General features: G+C 38.1%; 1 protein-coding gene across 1 annotated transcript in view; it reads left to right on the top strand.

Annotated features, from left to right (window-relative positions):
* LOC114645301 (Golgi-specific brefeldin A-resistance guanine nucleotide exchange factor 1-like) overlaps positions 1 to 18,421 on the top strand; it is a 243,866-nt gene that overhangs the window by 102,518 nt on the left and 122,927 nt on the right. The window contains 6 exon segments of the mRNA XM_051922496.1: positions 4,953 to 5,078; positions 6,580 to 6,662; positions 10,452 to 10,688; positions 15,366 to 15,459; positions 16,319 to 16,387; positions 16,390 to 16,500. Of these exon segments, the coding sequence (XP_051778456.1) occupies positions 4,953 to 5,078; positions 6,580 to 6,662; positions 10,452 to 10,688; positions 15,366 to 15,459; positions 16,319 to 16,387; positions 16,390 to 16,500 (720 nt within the window).

Below are 18,421 nucleotides of genomic sequence, written 5' to 3'. Positions count from 1 at the left end.
GGCATGGGAGGAGTTTGGGGAGGCCATGGAGAACAACTTTCGGACGGCTTCGAGGAGATTCTGGTCCACCGTCCGGCGTCTCAGGAGGGGGAAGCAGTGCAGTGTCAACACTGTGTATGGTGGGGATGGTGCACTGCTGACCTCGACTCGGGATGTTGTGGGTCGGTGGGGGGGAGTACTTCGAAGACCTCCTCAATCCCTCTAACATGCCTTCCAATGAGGAAGCAGAGCCTGGGGACTCGGAGGTGGGGTCCCCCATCTCTGGGACTGAGGTCACCGAGGTGGTCAAAAAACTCCTAGGTGGCAGGGCCCTGGGGGTGGATGAGATACGCCTGGAGTTCCTCAAGGCTCTGGATGTTGTAGGGCTGTCTTGGTTGACACGTCTCTGCAACATCGCATGGACATCAGGGACAGTGCCTCTGGATTGGCAGACTGGGGTGGTGGTCCCCCTCTTTAAGAAGGGGGACTGAAGGGTGTGTTCCAACTACAGAGGGATCACACTCCTCAGCCTCCCTGGAAAAGTCTATTTGGGGGTTCTGGAGAGGAGGGTCCGTCGGATAGTCGAACCTCGGATTCAGGAGGAACAGTGTGGTTTTCGTCCTGGTCGCAGAACAGTGGACCAGCTCTACACCCTTAGCAGGGTCCTGGGGGGTGCATGGGAGTTCGCCCAACCGGTCTACATGTGTTTTGTGGACTTGGAAAAGGTGTTTGACCGTGTCCCTCCTGTGGGGGGTGCTCCGAGAGTATGGGGTACCAGACCCCCTGATAAGAGCTGTTCGGTCCCTGTACGATCGGTGTCAGAGCTTGGTCTGCATTGCTGGCAGTAAGTCGAACCCGTTTCCAGTGAGAGTTGGACTCCGCCAGGGCTGCCCTTTGTCACCGATTCTGTTCATAACTTTTATGGACAGAATTTCTAGGCGCAGCCAGGGCATTGAGGGGGTCCGGCTTGGTGGGCTCAGGATTGGGTCACTGCTTTTTGCAGATGATGTTGTCCTGTTTGCTTCATCAGGCCGTGATCTTCAGCTCTCTCTGGATCGGTTCGCAGCTGAGTGTGAAGCGGCTGGGATGGGAATCAGCACCTCCAAATCCGAAACTATGGTCCTCAGCCGGAAAAGGGTGGAGTGCCCTCTCAGGGTTGGGAGCGAGATCCTGCCCCAAGTGGAGGAGTTCAAGTATCTCGGGGTCTTGTTCACGAGTGAGGGAAGAATGGAGCGTGAGATCGACAGGCGGATCGGTGCGGCGTCCACAGTGATGCGGGCTCTGCATCGGTCTGTCGTGGTGAAAAAGGAGCTGAGCCATAAGACAAAGCTCTCAATTTACCAGTCGATCTATGTTCCTACCCTCACCTATGGTCATGAGCAATGGGTAGTGACCGAAAGAACGAGATTGCGAATACAAGCGGCTGAAATGAGTTTTCTCCGCAGGGCGTCTGGACTCTCCCTTAAAGATAGGGTGAGAAGCTCAGTCATCCGGGAGGGGCTCAGAGTAGAGCCGCTGCTCCTCCACATCGAGAGGAGTCAGATGAGGTGGCTCGGGCATCTGATCAGGATGCCTCCTGGATGCCTCCCTGGTGAAGTGTTCCGGGCATGTCCAACCGGGAGGAGGCCCCGGGGAAGACCCAGGACACGCTGGAGGGACTGTGTCTCCCGGCTGGCCTGGGAACGCCTCGGGATTCTCCCGGAAGAGCTAGAAGAAGTGGCTGGGGAGAGGGAAGTCTGGACATCTCTGCTCAAGCTGCTGCCCCCGCGACCCGACCTCGGATAAGCGGAAGAGGATGGATGGATGGATGGCTTGCCTTATTATATTAGGTCTGCTCCAACACAGGCTATTTTTAAGTCATCATTAAAGTCTTAATTTCTTCTTGTTGGCATTTGACCCTGCAAGAGGTTGACATTATGTTTGTATTTGTTGGCTCATGTTTATTCATGATTATAAATATGTATGTATGGGTTTGGGTATTTTGTGTTATCTTTTATGTAATGGTCAGTTATTTTAACTGCTTCTTTTACCCTTTCTTGTACAGCACTTTGATTCAGTTTTGTCCATTGTAAATGTGCTTTATTAATAAACTTTGCCTTACCACGTTGTTATAAAACTTTATTTTAATACATAACACTAAGAAGTGCAGATCTGAGACAGTGGACTGCAAAGATGAAGTTGGTTTGCAGCATTTATTACAAAAACATTATAAACAATATGTAAAATATAGAACAAGAATTGTAGGTTTTAATAGAAAAATGAGGAATATGTATGTTTTTATGTTACATTATCTCAAAAAACACAGTATTTTTTCTCTTTCCTTATATTAAAACAAATGCATATCTTCCATATGTGAAAAAAGGAAGGTGAAGGGTCTAAGAACATATTCCCTCTCCTCCTCTTCTGAAGGGCCTCCTCAATGTTATCTTTATCCATTGAGAGTAATGAAGGGAGTGAGAGTTGCCCCCCGAACACAATTTCATTCTCAGCACACTGTCTCTGCCTCCTTAAGAAGCTGATGTATTCTGTGTTGCTGTAATATGTTTTATGAAGAAAAAAAAGAAAATTCTTTAAATTGTCATCATAAAGCTTATAGCCTTTTCCTCCACATTTAAAAGGAATGTAAAAAGAGGAAATAAAAAAAAATAATGTAAAGTAGTATATTCTTAATTTGTTACACATTATTTACTTTACTGCTTTCTATCACAGATTCTACAAGTCTTCTTTCAATACACTATTATTAACATAGTTTACAATGCATTTCAGATTTTCTAAGTTCTTTAAGAGTTCTCTGTCAGAAGACGTTAAACAGGCTTTTAGTCTTTTGTGTTTTAACACCTACTGATTAACGACTAACAGTATGGATCTGAGACGAGCATTTTGTCTTTTCATGTATTTTATTCACTATACAATAAGAATAAGCATTGTAAGCCAGCATCAACAAAATGTATTTCATCTTTCTTATGGAAGTTTATAAAATGATGTAGTCTGTACCTGTTCAACAATGACCTGTGCTTGGTATTGGAGAAGGAAGGCTGTGGTTTCTTCTAAAAGAAAAGATTTGAAACCTGCAATGGAATAGCAAGACATTTTTTTTCACTTCAGATGTAGTTCATGTCTTTACTCGTCTTCTGTCTTTTTGTTAATGGCTTAATAGTGTCTAAACCTGAAAACAGAAAAAAAATATTTACCTAAGGAAATGTTAAAACAGAACCAAAAGAACATGCACAAAAATGACACTGTCCAGGCTGTGCATCATTTCTGTACCTTCTAATTTTTTGTTGGGTTCTTGGCCTTCATTTAGAAGGGTGTTTGCTCTCTCAGTCCAATGTGAGCAGTTACATGAGTAATTTTAAAAAGAAGCATTATGTTTATAATGGTAAACATTTTGATTATTTGTCTTTGATTTACAACATGGCCAAGTATTTTTGCCATATTACCGCAGAACTGAATAAAAGTTACTAAAGGAAATTTAAATTTAATTTACCCCTTGGGGCTGGAGTTCTCAAGCAACGTTCTGCACCAGAAAAGCCGGCATGTCATTCCTCAAAGCCGGCATTTCATTCTAAAGAGGATCGAGCAGAATCAAGTTGTTAGAAGGAGTTTAATATTACAAAAATATTTTCAAATATATTCTCCTCTTTCAGTCTTGAAAGAAACATCAAGTTTTCTTAAACCTGCAGTTTGTCGAAATGGACAATCAGGCTTCTCGGTTTTGAGGCATTTGATCGATGTACAGTAGGTAGGCTGCTGAGATCTCTGTGTCCGAGTTGAAGTCCTTTCCAATTATTTTAGAGAATAGTTCTGCTATGAATTTCACTGGGTTTGGACTTTCACGTTTTTCAGCGAGACTTTAAATTCTGATGTTGTTTCTTCTATATCTATATTCCAGTGCTGCCAGTTTGTCCCTGAGTACTTTGCATTCTGATTTTGCAGCTGTTGCTTTTTCATCATCGGCAGGTGTCAATTGTACGACTATTTCAATGTTGTATCGTTTGCTTAACATCTTTTATTTTAATTAATTTTACCCTCTAACATACTCATTTTCCTGTATTTTTTCATCAATTTATTTCTGGAATTTCAATACAGGTTGCAGTAAACTTAGTATTTAAATGTTTCTTTTATATCCTGAAGCTGTTACTCATTTTTCTTGTTTGGGTCGTTTATTTCTTTCTTTCTATCCCTTATGTCAGTCTTTATATAATTTATGTCCAACCCCTGAGTCCTGCAGCTTGGACAGTGTGTTTCGGTTTTCTCCGCGCTCCGTAGGCAGGGGTTGTGCCAGTTGGGGTTGGTGCTGCTGACTCATGAGAGGTATTAGCTATAGCTGACAGCAAGTATAAAAAGGCCATGCTTGGTTCCAGTAATTCTTCTGGAATCGATGAATTCTCTTTGCTTGCAGTTTTGCTACCACTTGCGCTGTCAGCTGGAGCTGATGCTGTAGTGTCAGATCCTAACAAATCTGTTCCTTCGCCCACCTGTTCCAGGTCAGTCTCTGGCAATACCGTGAACTTGAGGCCAGTTTAGACTTTGATGGAATTATAGCCGCCTTTTCCTTTTTTTTTTACTAAGCCATTTGTTTTGCTGTTCATGCTTATTTATACTTGCATGTAATGTAATTAAATCCCCTCAGGATGAGTAAATACAGGATACCTCGGGATTATAGTTTTTATTAAAAAAAAAAAAAAAAAACCTGAACTATAATAACACCGCTGTTAACAAAGCTCTGTCTGGACCTCCATCTGGGACAACGGATGAGACCAATCTCACATTTGTCTATGATTGACAGCTAGTGATAACTGGTAACTGTCTAATTTTAATACAGCTAATTGTCTGAACTTGTAACATTTAATTACTTTAAAGTAAAAAACTTTTAAAAACAGTCTGAAGTTTGCTGAATAATAGTTTTTGCTTTGTTGTTTATTATGTTAAAATCACTTGCATGAATCATTGTTTTAATTTTTCTTGTTTAGGAAGCAAATGGATTTCCTTTTGCATCTAATGATGCTACTTTTTTACTTGCTTATGCTGTCATAATGCTTAACACTGACCAGCACAATCGCAATGTTAGGAAGCAAAATGTGCCAATGACTGTGGAAGTAAGTAAACATTTTCTTTTAGTAAATAATTTTTCATTGTGGGTCTCTTCAAAAAGTTATAGTATGATGTTGGAAGGGTTTATTAGCAATTCTTGATTAAGTTGTTTTCACTGTACATTGACCATAAAATTAGTGCATCATCCTGACACTATTCCTATGCATTATATTTGCTCTATAGTGCCATCTGTGAACATTAAGTTTTTACTTGGAATCTGCTCAGTGGTGTTAAAATTTAAATTTTCTTCAAGAGTCATGCTTGTATGAAAAATGTGCTGTTTTCATATGAAGCAAGATTATAAGTTTTTGTGTTTCTCACGGCAGCTATAAGGTATACTATGCATGCATTTTCTAATGATCATGCAGATAAGGCAACTGTTTTCATTTCCATTTGGTAGTAGCCTGCACTAACACATTTACATGTGGAAACACACTTTCTGTTTGTGTGCACAGTGAAATGGTACTTTGAACCACTGAAAACCAAACATTTTGAAAAGGTTGTTGAAAATGTAAATTTGAAAACATATGATCTTGCATGGCAGTTTTGATGAGGGGAACTAAGCTTTTTAAAGGCACTAATATATGATGTGACCAGGCATTGACTTCCGTTTTGTTGTAGTAATGCACTTTATGATCTCATGTTCACTGTTGGGACAGTCCTTTGTTAATCTCTCTATAGCAGCTGACCTGTTCTGCACCTTGAAATATGGAATATTTTGCCATATTTATTTTAGGACAACTCCCAGCCTTTTAATGTATGTTGCCTTATTTCATTATACTTGTGTTTTAACATTTAAAAATAGTTTTACTTCATCAAATAACCAGACAGACATGTCTGGTTTACTGTTTTCTTCATATACTTTTTGTTTTTGTTGTGGTTTCAGAAATTCAATTATTCTGTATTTGGTCCCAAAACAAATGTCACTCTTGACTTGTATACTACAAATGTCTCACAGAAAAGATTTACAAGTTTTTGGTGTTTCAGTGGAATGTCAAACAATTTAGAAGATAATCTGAAAATAAAAACCTTTTGAAATTAAAATGGCACTTTGAAATGTATCTGTGTTAGTGAACTAAGCATTAATCTGTACAAGAGGTTAATTCCAGGATACAAATAATATTTCTTGCGGTCAGTGTATTCTAGCTGAATTTGGCTTTTTGAAAGACGAGTTTTGGTAGTCTTGCACTGATGGAAACACAGCTTGTGCATGTGTTCTGTTTACTGCAAAGACATTTATCTACTTACATAACATTGATTGGTTTAATATAGGTTATATTCTTGTTTTTGTATTGTGACATTTTTAAAAAATAGTGTATTAATACTGAACAACTTTGTGTTTGGCAGTGGAAATGCAGGCTATAACCTGAAAGCATATCATGAGTTAAGGTTGATATATTTCTGTGTAAATTTGCTCGTGCTTGTAAACCCATTTTCAAATTAATAGCTGCATGGAATCCCTACAACATATAACACATGTTCCTTTTATTTAAATTATTTTTGTAGGAATTCAAAAAGAATCTCAAAGGTGTAAATGGGTCCCTGGATTTTGATCAGAATATGTTAGAAGACATCTATAATGCTATTAAGTAAGTCCTCAACCAGTGGAATAATGATTTTTTTATTTATATATTCTTGTTACTACATGTAAATGTACAAACTTTATACACTTAAAAAAATTCTGAGCTTTGTCCAGTAGGCTATAATTTGCTGTGTGTGCCTTTGATGTAAATATGTATTTATGCTATTATTTCCTTGTATTTTTTGTGAAAATGGTAGGGCTGGGCAATACAGTGCATTTTCAAATCAATATTTAATTAAAATCAATATGAAAAAAAACAATATCACAGTGTTCAACGCTTTTGATTTTTCACAACTACTTATGAACTTTAAATAAAATCTGCCAAAACAGCACCGCTCTGCCTAAACGTGACTACATTGAGAGTGATGAGTTTGGATTAGAACTAGAGAGGTTTAGTTTTTCTGTTTATTGTTGGTTTGGTTTTGCACAGGATGACAGTTCAAGCAGTATAACATCATATGATAAAATACATTACTGCATATGAACAGACCACTCAGGCACATAAAGCACCTGCAGTGCACCTTCCCACTGCCTGGACAAACTGGGTCCATCTAAGCAAAGTTCCATAAAGTGTTCACTGTTGCATTGCACACGGTATAAGCAGACAAGTCGTGGGAGCAGAGATAACTACACTAACCAGTAAAAGTGTGATGTCTGCACACATCTGTCTATTTGACATGGTCTTTGCTGTTATAGTGAAAAGCTACAAGGAGTTAAACTGGCAGCTTTCTTAGTTTTCTTTTTAGTGGGTTAATCAATGTTTGTGTATGATATAAATTGCATTACTGGCCAATTTATTTTCTTCTGTTAAGCAGATAAATTGAGCTTCCTACTTATAATCATATACATTCCCCATTTAGCGTATTTGTTTTGAATTCCCATTTATAAATATGTTGTCCTTGTGGTCTTTGGAAGCCCAATATACAGCCACATTATTTTGTAAGCAGAGGTTTTGTAATTTAATAGGGAGATGTTACTTTACTTTCACTTTCAATCTGTATAAACAGTGAAGCTTTGCTGGATTGTTGAAATGGTTTATTTCAAACTGAAATACAACTGCCCTCCTCAGCAATTTCAAGTGCCCCTTACAGATTCTTCCCTGGTACCAGCCCTTGAAATTACTTGTGTACTGTATGCTGTAGACAAATAAGAATTCAAGGAGCTGTTGAGAAAATGGATACAAAATACGATTTGCCTAGGTGCAAACACAGAAGTTCCTATGTACATTAAAAAAATAAATATCTGCACGTATCATACAGACTTTTAAAGACAAGAAGCCACCCTTATGTATACTGCTCAAAAAATTTAAGGAAACACTTAAATCACACATTGGATTTCAGTGAATGAAATATTCAGATGGGAAGATCTTTACTGATTAATAATATGTAATTATTTGAGAACAAACTTATGCAACAACAGTCAATGGAAACCAAAATCGCCAACCCACTGAGGGCTGGATTCAACATGACACTGAAAATCAAAGTCAAACATTGAAATCACAGGCTGTTCCAACTTGCATGAATTTCATTGTGGCAACCCATAATGTGACTCAATAGTGTGTGTGGCCCCACGTGCCTGAATGCACTCCTGACATCTGAGCATGCCCTGATGAGACAGCGGATGGTGTGCTGGAAAACCTCTTCCCAAGCATGAATCGGGGCATCAAAGAGTCTCTGGACAGTCTGTGGCACTATTTGGCAGTGTCAGATGCACCGATACACAACGTCCCAGAGGTTCTCAATTGGATTCAGTTATGGAGAATGTGTGGGCCAGTCAGTGGCATCAATGCCTCTGTCATGCAGGAACTGGCTACACACTCTGACCACATGAGGCTGGGTATTGTCCTGCACCTGGAGGAACTGAGGGCCCACTGCACCAGCGTATTGTCTGACAATGGCTTTGAAGTTTTTATCCCAGTACCTAACAGCAATAAGGGTAGTTCAAAGTATGAACCTGCTCTCATCTGTGAGGAGCACAAGGTGCCAGTGGCAGAGTTGCCAACTTTGATATTCTCAGACAAATGCCAATGGAGTTGCATAATGATGGGATGTGAGCACAAGTCCCATTAGAGGACGTTGGGCCCTCCTGCCACCCTCATGGAGTCAGTTTCTGACAATTTGGTAAGAAACATGCACACCAGAAGCCTGCTGGAGGTTTATTTTGTACGGCTGTGGTAATGCCCTTCTTGTTTCTCCTTTGTGCAAGGAGGCAGGCAGATACTGGTCCTCCTGCAGGTTTGATGCCCTACTTATGGCCCTGTCTAGCTCTCCTTTGTGTAACAGCCTGTCTCCTGGTATCTCCTCCATGCTGTTGAGGCTGTGCTGGGAGATGCAGCAAACCTTCTTGTGACAGCATGTATGGATTTTCCATCCTGGAGGAGCTAGACTACTTGTGCAACCTGAATCGGCTGCAGGTACTGCCTCATGCTGCCAGCAGTGACAAGGACACTAGCAAAATGTAAAACTAGGGAAGAATCAGTCAGGAATGATAAGGAGAGAGTAACTGTCTGTGGCCACAACCTGCAAAACCATTCCCTTTTTGCGGGGTGTCTTGCTGTTGCCTCTCCATTGCACCTGCCGTCACTTTCATTTGCACCAAAGCAGGTGAAGTTGATTCATAATCGCTTATGGACAGATTGATATCCCTGAAGCTTTATTGACTTGTTTAGACTGATGATTAAGTGTTCAGTTAATTTTTTGAGCAGTGTACCAATAAGTTATTTGGAACCATCCATTACAAATGTTGTAAATCATAAAACAATATGCATTATATACATGTATCCATATATTATAGACTGTGATTAGTGTGGTGTTGAATCGTGAGCTTTGTCTTCCAAAAAAACAGTCAGAGAGAGAGAGAGCGTTAGCTTTGCACCTGCCTGCAGTGATCCTGCTTTTTCAAAATTACCTTCCGTCTAAAAATTTTTTCTCTGTAACTAAATCCACTCTAAAAAGTGTAAATACAGTCTGATTTGTCACATTATGTAGAACAAATTAGAAGTACTAGCATGCCTGTTATGCCCATGAAGACTAATGTACAGATTTTCTCCATGTGTATATGAATTTCAGAGAGTAATGAAAACATTGCAGTGTATCGCACAAATGGAATCACAATACTTTAAAATGTAAAAAATTGAAATATTGTCTGATTGCCCCTTATGGTATAGGGTGATCCCATCTCTAATTGATATTGGAATGTACATGTTGCTAAGTAACAGATTTTAAAATATAATAATGAACATGAAGCCAGTGTAAATTAACTATACTGTATATGGGGGTAATTAATTCATTGCAACCATTCAAACCTTTTCCAAAAATGGGCTAATACTTTTTATATAAAAGAAAGTAAAAAGAGAATTACAGTAATTGAACAAAGAGTTTACAGACTTCCTATTGCAGAATGAGTACTTGGGTTGGATTGTAGAAGTGTTTTGTAGGCATTTGCAGGCAGATGTCAGTGGCATAACTGTATTGTGCTTATGTGCACATTAGATGGCTGGCATCTGTGGTAACTTACGCATGGACAAGCTTGCACAAAACCTTTCTAATCAACTTGATTATCTGTGTTTAACTGTGGTTTTCAGATGACAGTTATTTTAAAAAGTAACAGATAATACATCCATTAGTAGACATTGTGTATTACTCAATGTATAGCCGCCCTACAAATGGTGTGGAGTTGTTTTTTTTGAAAGGTAAAAAGCTGAAAAAATGGTGGCTTATATGTACTATAATATCATTGAAAGTCTGAATTTCTGTACGTATTTATCTTAAAACATTTTGTATTTTATATTTTTAAGGAATAATGAAATAGTTATGCCAGATGAACAATCTGGCCTTGTAAAGGAGAACTATATATGGCATGCTGTTCTGCACAGGGGAGCAACAGAAGAAGGGATTTTCCTACATGTTCCTCCAGGCTGTTGCAGTCTTGATTTGTTCACCACAATGTGGGTTCACACAGTTGCAGCACTCACCAGTGTCTTTGATAATAGTATTTATGAGTCTGTCACCCAGAAAACAATGGATGGATTGCAGTAAGTATAATAACTTATGGTTTGATTTTATTTATTGCATTGAATAGGTGAGGTCAGTATTACAATCAATACTACTCTCCATACATTTGATCCACAACAAATTAAATCACAATAACCTGTCCAGTTCAGACAGTTTTATATGTATGTAGATGTATATGTGTGTGCATATATGTATATAAACTGATCAGCTACAACATTTCTATTAAAAAAAAGTCAATAATGGCACCTGTCAAGGGGTGGTATACAGTTAGGTCCATAAATATTTGGACAGAGACAACTTTTTTTCTAATTTTGGTTCTGTACATTACCACAATGAATTTTAAATGAAACAACTCAGATGCAGTTGAAGTGCAGACTTTCAGCTTTAATTCAGTGGGGTAAACAAAACGATTGCATAAAAATGTGAGACAACTAAAGCATTTTTTTAACACAATCCCTTCATTTCAGGGGCTCAAAAGTAATTGGACAAATTAAATAACTGGGAAATAAAATGTTCATTTCTAATACTTAGTTGAAAAACCTTTGCTGGCAATGACAGCCTGAAGTCTTGGAACTCATGGACATCACCAGATGCTGTGGTTTCCTCCTTTTTAATGCTCTGTCAGGCCTTTACTGCAGCGGCTTTCAGTTGCTGTTTGTTTGTGGTCCTTTCTGTCTGAAGTTTAGTCTTCAACAAATGAAATGCATGCTCAATTGGGTTAAGATCAGGTGACTGACTTGGCCATTCAAGAATTTTCCACTTCTTTGCTTTAATAAACTCCTGGGTTTGATTTGGCTGTATGTTTTGGGTCATTGTCCATCTGTATCATGAAACGCCGCCCAATCAATTTGACTGCATTTAGCTTGATTTGAACAGACAATATGTCTCTGAACACCTCAGAATTCATTCGGCTCTTTCTGTCCTGTGTCACATCATCAATAAACACTAGTGTCCCAGTGCCACTGGCAGCCATGCACACCCAAGCCATCACACTCTGCCTCCACCCGTGTTTTACAGATGATGTGGTATGCTTTGGATAATGAGCTGTTCCACGCCATTCTCCATACTTTTTTCTTGCCATCATTCTGGTAGAGATTGATCTGGTTTCATCTGTCCAAAGAATATTTTTCCAGAACTATGCTGGCTTTTTGTAGATGTTCTTGTAGCAAAGTCTAATCTAGCCTTTCTATTCTTGTGGCTTATAAGTGGATTGCACCTTGCAGTGCACCCTATGCAATCGTTTTGTTCTCCCCACTGAATTAAAGCTGAAAATCTGCACTTCGAACTGCATCTGAGTTGTTTCATTTAAAATTCATTGTGGTAATGTTACAGAACCAAAATTAGAAAAAAGTTGTCTCTGTCCAAATATTTATGGACCTAACTGTATATTAGGCTCCAAGTGAACAGTTTGTTCTTGAAAGTAATATGTTGGAAGCAGTAAAAATGGGTGAGCATAATAATTTTGAGCATCTTTGATCAGGGCAAAATTGTGATGGTTAGACAACAGGGTTAGAGCCTCTCCAAAATGGTAGACCTTGTGGGGTGTTCCTGGTATGGCAGTGGTTATTAGTACCATTAAATACTGGTCCAAGGAATGAGAACCAGTGAAACACAGACAGTGTCATTGGTGCCCAATTCTCATTGATGTGCTTGGGGAACGAAGGCTGGCTCGTCCGATCTGATGCCACAGGTGAGATACTGTATCGCAGATTGCAGAAAAATGAAATGCTGGTCATGAGAGAAAGATGTTAGAACACGTGTTGCATCACAGCTTGCTGCATATGGGGGCTTCATAGCTGCAGACGAGGTCAAGAGTGCCCATGCTGACCCATGTCTACCACGCAATAGCGCTAACAATGGGAATTGCTCTGGAATGGTGTAAGGAACTTGACAAAGAGTTGAAATTGTTGACTTGCCTTCCTAAATTCCCGAGATCTGAATCCAATTGAACATCTGTGGTATGTGCTGGAAAAGAAAGTTTGATTCATAGAGTCCCCCATCTTGCAATTTACAGGACCTAAAGAGGAAACTACCTTGGTATTCCATTTAATATCTGGGATAAAAATAAAATTTCAAATGCAAAAAGAAACAGTAAAGATTGTATGTGTTGGGCAAATGTATTTGTGGCAAGGTTGTGTCTACAAAGGGCAGACCTCTTCAAGTGTGGGTTTAGATCTGGATGCTGGCTTCTAGTCTGAAGATCTCCTGAATATGTTTAGAGGTGGAAGGGGCAGGACTACTTCAGAGGGGAAGACGCTACATCAGAGGTCACAGTCCTTTCTCAGTCCTTCAGATGAAAGGGGTGTAGACCTTTTTTGTTTGCTTTTAATATATCCATTTATGGTTATTTTATTATTTTTCTCTAACTCCAATTTATTAATATTTAGAGATTTCATAACTTACAATTAAAGCAATGATTATAAGTTACTGTAAAGTTTGAGTTGGCATTAACTGTCATTTGTAAAACTTTAGGTTTATATACCCTCAGAAAGAAATAGCCTTGTATACAGTATGTAGAATCAGAGGTTAAGAGCTGTCTAACTAGCATGTGTTGGATAGTGAAACAATTTATTAACTAATAAACTCAAAATGCATACAGTCACAAATAATATAATTTAAAAAGTACAGTATATAGTATATGATGAATAATGACTAAGAACACAGATGTGGTTTGGGGGAGATTACTCTAGAATGTTTCAAATTGCACTTGGGTCCTAGGCCTTTTATATTCTGTTGCACAGCCCAAGGCAAGGTAATGGACAAGATTTTGAGCAGGATTTCCTTTCCCAGGTAAACCAAATTGGGACGGTTTCATTACTCTCGCCTTGCATTGTCTCAAGGTATTTGTTTGTGACCCAGTTATAAAACTTTGAAAATTGAGTAGTGTGGTGCCCCCTTTGCGTTAGATCATCACAAAATTATCCTCTTTGTATGTGCCCCCTTTTGAGAAAGGGGAATTAAAATTACCGTGATAATATAATTTGGGAATATTCTGATAAAGAAAAGCAGCTTTGGAATGATACTCATTAATATTAATTCCAGGTAATGTGAAACAACCAGCTATCAACATCTTCTTTGATATTTTTCTTTTTTTTAGCTTTATGCCATGTGATTTGACATTTGACAAAAACTAATTACATTTGATCCCATTTGCAAGCCTCTTTACTGATAGCAGTGTTTTCATATTCAAATACACATTGAAACCAGAAATTCTATAGAATTCCTTTAGTTATACGTTAGATCGATTCAGTGCATGTTGTTGTAGTTGTTATCAGTTATGTAGAATACAGTATCATCTACAGAAACATATATTTTGTACAAAGCCTTTCCTTACAGTTTTTTGGTTATATGTTATTTTCTCAATTATTCTGCCCAAAAATGAAAAGGCAAGGACAATTAAAAATAGATAGATATATAAATAGATAGATACTTTATTAATCCCAAGGGGAAATTCACATACTCCAGCAGCAGCATACTGATACAAAAACAATATTAAGATTAAAAGGTAATAAAAAATGCAGGTGGATTTGAAGAGTTGCATAGTTTGGGGGAGGAACGATCTCCCTCAGTCTGTCAGTGGAGCAGGACAGTGACAGCGGTCTGTCACTGAAGCTGCTCTTCTGTCTGGAGATGACACTGTTTAGTGGATGCAGTGGATTCTCCATAATTGATAGGAGCCTGCTGATGCCTGTCGCTCTGCACAGATGTCAAACTGTCTCAGCTCCATGCCAACAATAGAGCCTGCCTTCCTCACCAGTTTGTCCAGGCGTGAGACTTCCTTCTTCTTAATGCTGCCTTCCCTAGCACACCATGGCTAGAAGAGGGCACTCGCCACAACCATCTAATAGAACATCGCAGCATCTTATTGCAGATGTTGAAGGGGCGCCAGTCCTTCTAAGGAAGTATAGCCGGCTCTGTCCTCTCTTGCACAGAGAATCAGTATTGGCAGTCCAGTCCAATTTATCATCCAGCTGCACTCCCAGGTATTTATAGGTCTGTACCCTCTGCACACAGTCACCTCTGATGATCACGGGTCCACGAGGGATGAATGGGAAGTTAAGGAAGTATAAATAAAAACAAAAAAAAGAACAAGATGATTAACAGAAAGACTTAAAAAACTGTCTAAAGGAAAGGTGAAAGCCATAAATCAGGTTAAAAGTACAAAACTATGGTGTGGTCCTCAAAACAATAAATGATCCCTGTGGCTGTACCCATACAGAAAGTTCACAAAATGGTGAGAAAAGAGAGAAATCCAAAATAATTGTTCAGAAGAAACAAAAAAGCAAAAAAAAAAATCCAAAGAAGTAGAAAATCATATCATACATGAAAATAATAAATTACATATTTTCTAAAAATTAAATTCATTTGGGTAACCATGTGTTTATTCAGCTCCTCTATTAAGACTGTGTTGAGCCTTAGTGTTTCTATGTCAATGAAGAAAACAATTATTTTTAATGTGATAATTTTTTGTGGTTTAAAATGACTGTCAACTGGTGTGGCTACAGCTACAGTGTGGCTCTATTAACATAATTAAAATAATAAATATTGTTAACTAATGCCAAATTATGTTTTATGCTTAAGCTTTAATGAACGTGCACATTTTTAAATTTTCTTTATTATGGTTTTTCACTTTAAAATTGCAAAAGTTCATTCCAAAGTGTATTTCAGTACTGTGTTTTTCTTTGTTCTTTTCTTAGGAAATGTGCATTAATATCAGTTTATTATGGCCTTAGTGATGTGTTTGACAGTTTAATAATTTCCCTCATCAAACTTACAACAATTTGCAGCGAGGTGAGTTATTTTGCATGAATACTGGTAATGTACTTCAAACTTTCAGTGTGTGAAGGCCACACTCTATAACACATGAGCAAGCCAGAGTAGTGCATAAATATGCTGCCAAATCATTTGTTGTCCATTATAAAACACCAGCTAATTATTTAAAAATGAATTATTTGCTGAAATGTATTATTTGACAGGAGTTCTCGTCATTGTCGAAGTCTTTGCCAGTATTCTATTTTTTGGTACCATTTGTGTGCACCCTGCATCCTTTGAGCAAAAGCTTTGGCAACTTTAAAATATGTAATTTAAGGGTATGCATTCCTGTCAAGATTTGACAAACTATACACAAATCATCTGTTCAGGGTAGTGAGAATGGTTCAGAGTTAGCTAAATTATGTATTTTGAGGCTTCTCGTGAAGTGGGCAGTGGGAAATGCTTGCAACAGTTCACAGTCTTCGAGCGTGTCACTTTTAAATAAATAACACACTACTATGAAGTGTTTAATTTTTCAACTGTGGCACCCATTCTTAGTGTATCTAGAAATATTTGTAGTTATTCTGATAGAGAGAATCTAGTAAATTAAGTTTTTCTGTTATGTTTGCACTTCTTATTTAACAATTTAATATACTGTGTTGATTAAAAGTTGCTTTAATGAATCTGTAATTGGTTACATTATTTCTGTTTATACAGTATAATGCGTTATTTTTTGAATGTTAGTAAATTAGCTCTTTTCACATTAAATAAAATAGCTTAACTTATTTTTCACAAATTATACATTTGGCTAACTTTCTTAGGTTATGAGTTCTCTTTACTACACATTTTCTAACATTAAATATGTGAATAATACTATGATAATTTTATTTGCTTCCAGTCTGTAGATGATCTGCCCATTGTTTTTGGAAGTAATGTTAAAGCCCAACTGGCTGCAAAGACCTTATTTTAAATTATCTCAGCAATCATGGAAATATGCTCCGTAAAAGCTGGAAAAGCATAATTGATACTCTGCTCTGTCTGTTTCGTGCAGAGCTACTTCCTACAGCTATAGTAGAGTGAGTAAAATTTTTAATGACTTTTAAGTAAAACCCTTGCATTGATTTAAGCTCTGTTATAAAAAACAAAAAAATGCACTGGCTACCAGTGTGTAAAGGTAACAAAATGAGTCTACTTTGTTACTTTAAGTATGTTTTTAAGCAATTTGTACTTTACTTGACGAAATTTCTTTCATGGCTACTTTTACTCCACTACATTTTTAGGTCAAATAGCATACTGTTTTTCTTTGTTACATATTTTTAGCATGTCCTCATTACTCTGTCCTTGGTATGACATTAATCTGCATCTAGCTCTGCAAGTAGGCCCTCCAACCTGCAGGGAAAAAACCCTGGGGGGTTGGTGGCAAAATCGGCACTCCAGCCACCACAAAAAAACTCACACTGTTCCATTCTATCTGAACTAATTGGTGCTGAGGTGTCCACCCATCGCATGGCTGCACTCGGGTCCTAATCTGGCATCTTGAGGTGGTTTGTCATGTGGTGGGTGTGGCAAAGTGCTTTATCAGCGCATGCTTCTAACCTCCTACTCTCTTTCATTATTCGTTGCACAGATCAAGGTTATTGCAAATTCATCAAAAGAGACCTATCGGATTTTATTGTTGGGCTTAGATTCAGTGTTGCTCAGGACACAGCCAATAGAATGCCATATATCATTCAAAAATAAAAGTGTTTATAGCATGCCTTCCGCGTGCTCATTTGGTAGGTCGTTCCCATGCTTCTCACTCACTGTTAAGAAATGGAAGCTGAATGTGCATTTTCCCCATGGTTGTATTTGAACCACTTCATTCAAAGTTGTGAAATGCAACAGTATTTCATAGCTAATACAGTGCTTTTTGTGCCTGCCTGCACCTAACAGTATCTCTGCTTTTAAGAATTCACCTCAAATTTAAAGAAGCATGTTTTGAGAGTAAGCATTTTTTTTCCTGTCTGTTCTTATGCTGTCTTGTATGGAGCCCCTGAAGTCCCAAAAAGTGAGGCTTTTTTAATCTTGTACAAACAAAATTTCATAGGCACAAGTAATAACTTGAGAGCACGTTATATATTGTGCAAACAATATCTGTATATTGTATGCACAAGGTATTGTGGAGGATTCTTACATGCCCAATTACTTGAAATTCTGCAATGAGCATAACTATAATAATAGCTGATTAACTAGACAAGATAGACTCAAGGTTAAAGCAAGAGAGGAGTAGCTCTGTGCCTGGATGCCAAGGTCTTACTGTACTGTGTGTATATGAGTGCTGATAGAAGAGGTGTCAGCTTTCCTACAAGCTAAGAGGAAATGTTTTTGTTTCTACCAGAATACTGCCCCGACTGCCAGAATCTTGTCTAGAGCCGCAATGACCCAGGAAGAGTACACATGACTTATTAAGTGAATTTTCTAGTTTTGTGTGAACTTTGAGCAGCGGTATATTTGTCGCCTTAAATTACTCTATGTCAACAAGATTATTTAAGGCTTTAAAAACCATCAGTAATATTTTAAAGTCAATTCTGAACAACACAGGCAACCAGTGTAACAATGCTAAGACTGGAGAGATGTGCTCAGATTTGTTTTTTCTAATTAAGATTCTGGCTGCTGCATTCTAAACTAATTGTAGTGGACTGATGCCTGTTTTAGGTAGTCCTGTTGGGAGTGCATTGCAGTAATTTAGTCAACTAAAAACATAAGTGTGAATTAATTTTTCAGCATTTTGTAAAGTTATAAGGGGTCTAACTTTGCTATTTTCCTAAAGTGAAAAAAATGCAGACCTCATAATTTGGTTATATGCAATTTAAAGTTTAGGTCAGAGTCCATGATTACCCCTAAATTCTTTCCTTGTGCCTTGATTTTTTAAACCTAAGGGATCATGTTTATTTCTAATGCCCTCACTATATCCATATCTGCCAGTCACTAAAATTTCTGTTTTTTCATTATTTCATTTGAG

The sequence above is a fragment of the Erpetoichthys calabaricus genome, chromosome 2, assembly GCF_900747795.2.
Source record: "Erpetoichthys calabaricus chromosome 2, fErpCal1.3, whole genome shotgun sequence".
In the NCBI taxonomy this organism is placed as follows: domain Eukaryota; kingdom Metazoa; phylum Chordata; class Cladistia; order Polypteriformes; family Polypteridae; genus Erpetoichthys; species Erpetoichthys calabaricus.
This window is presented reverse-complemented; position numbering and strand designations above follow the sequence as displayed.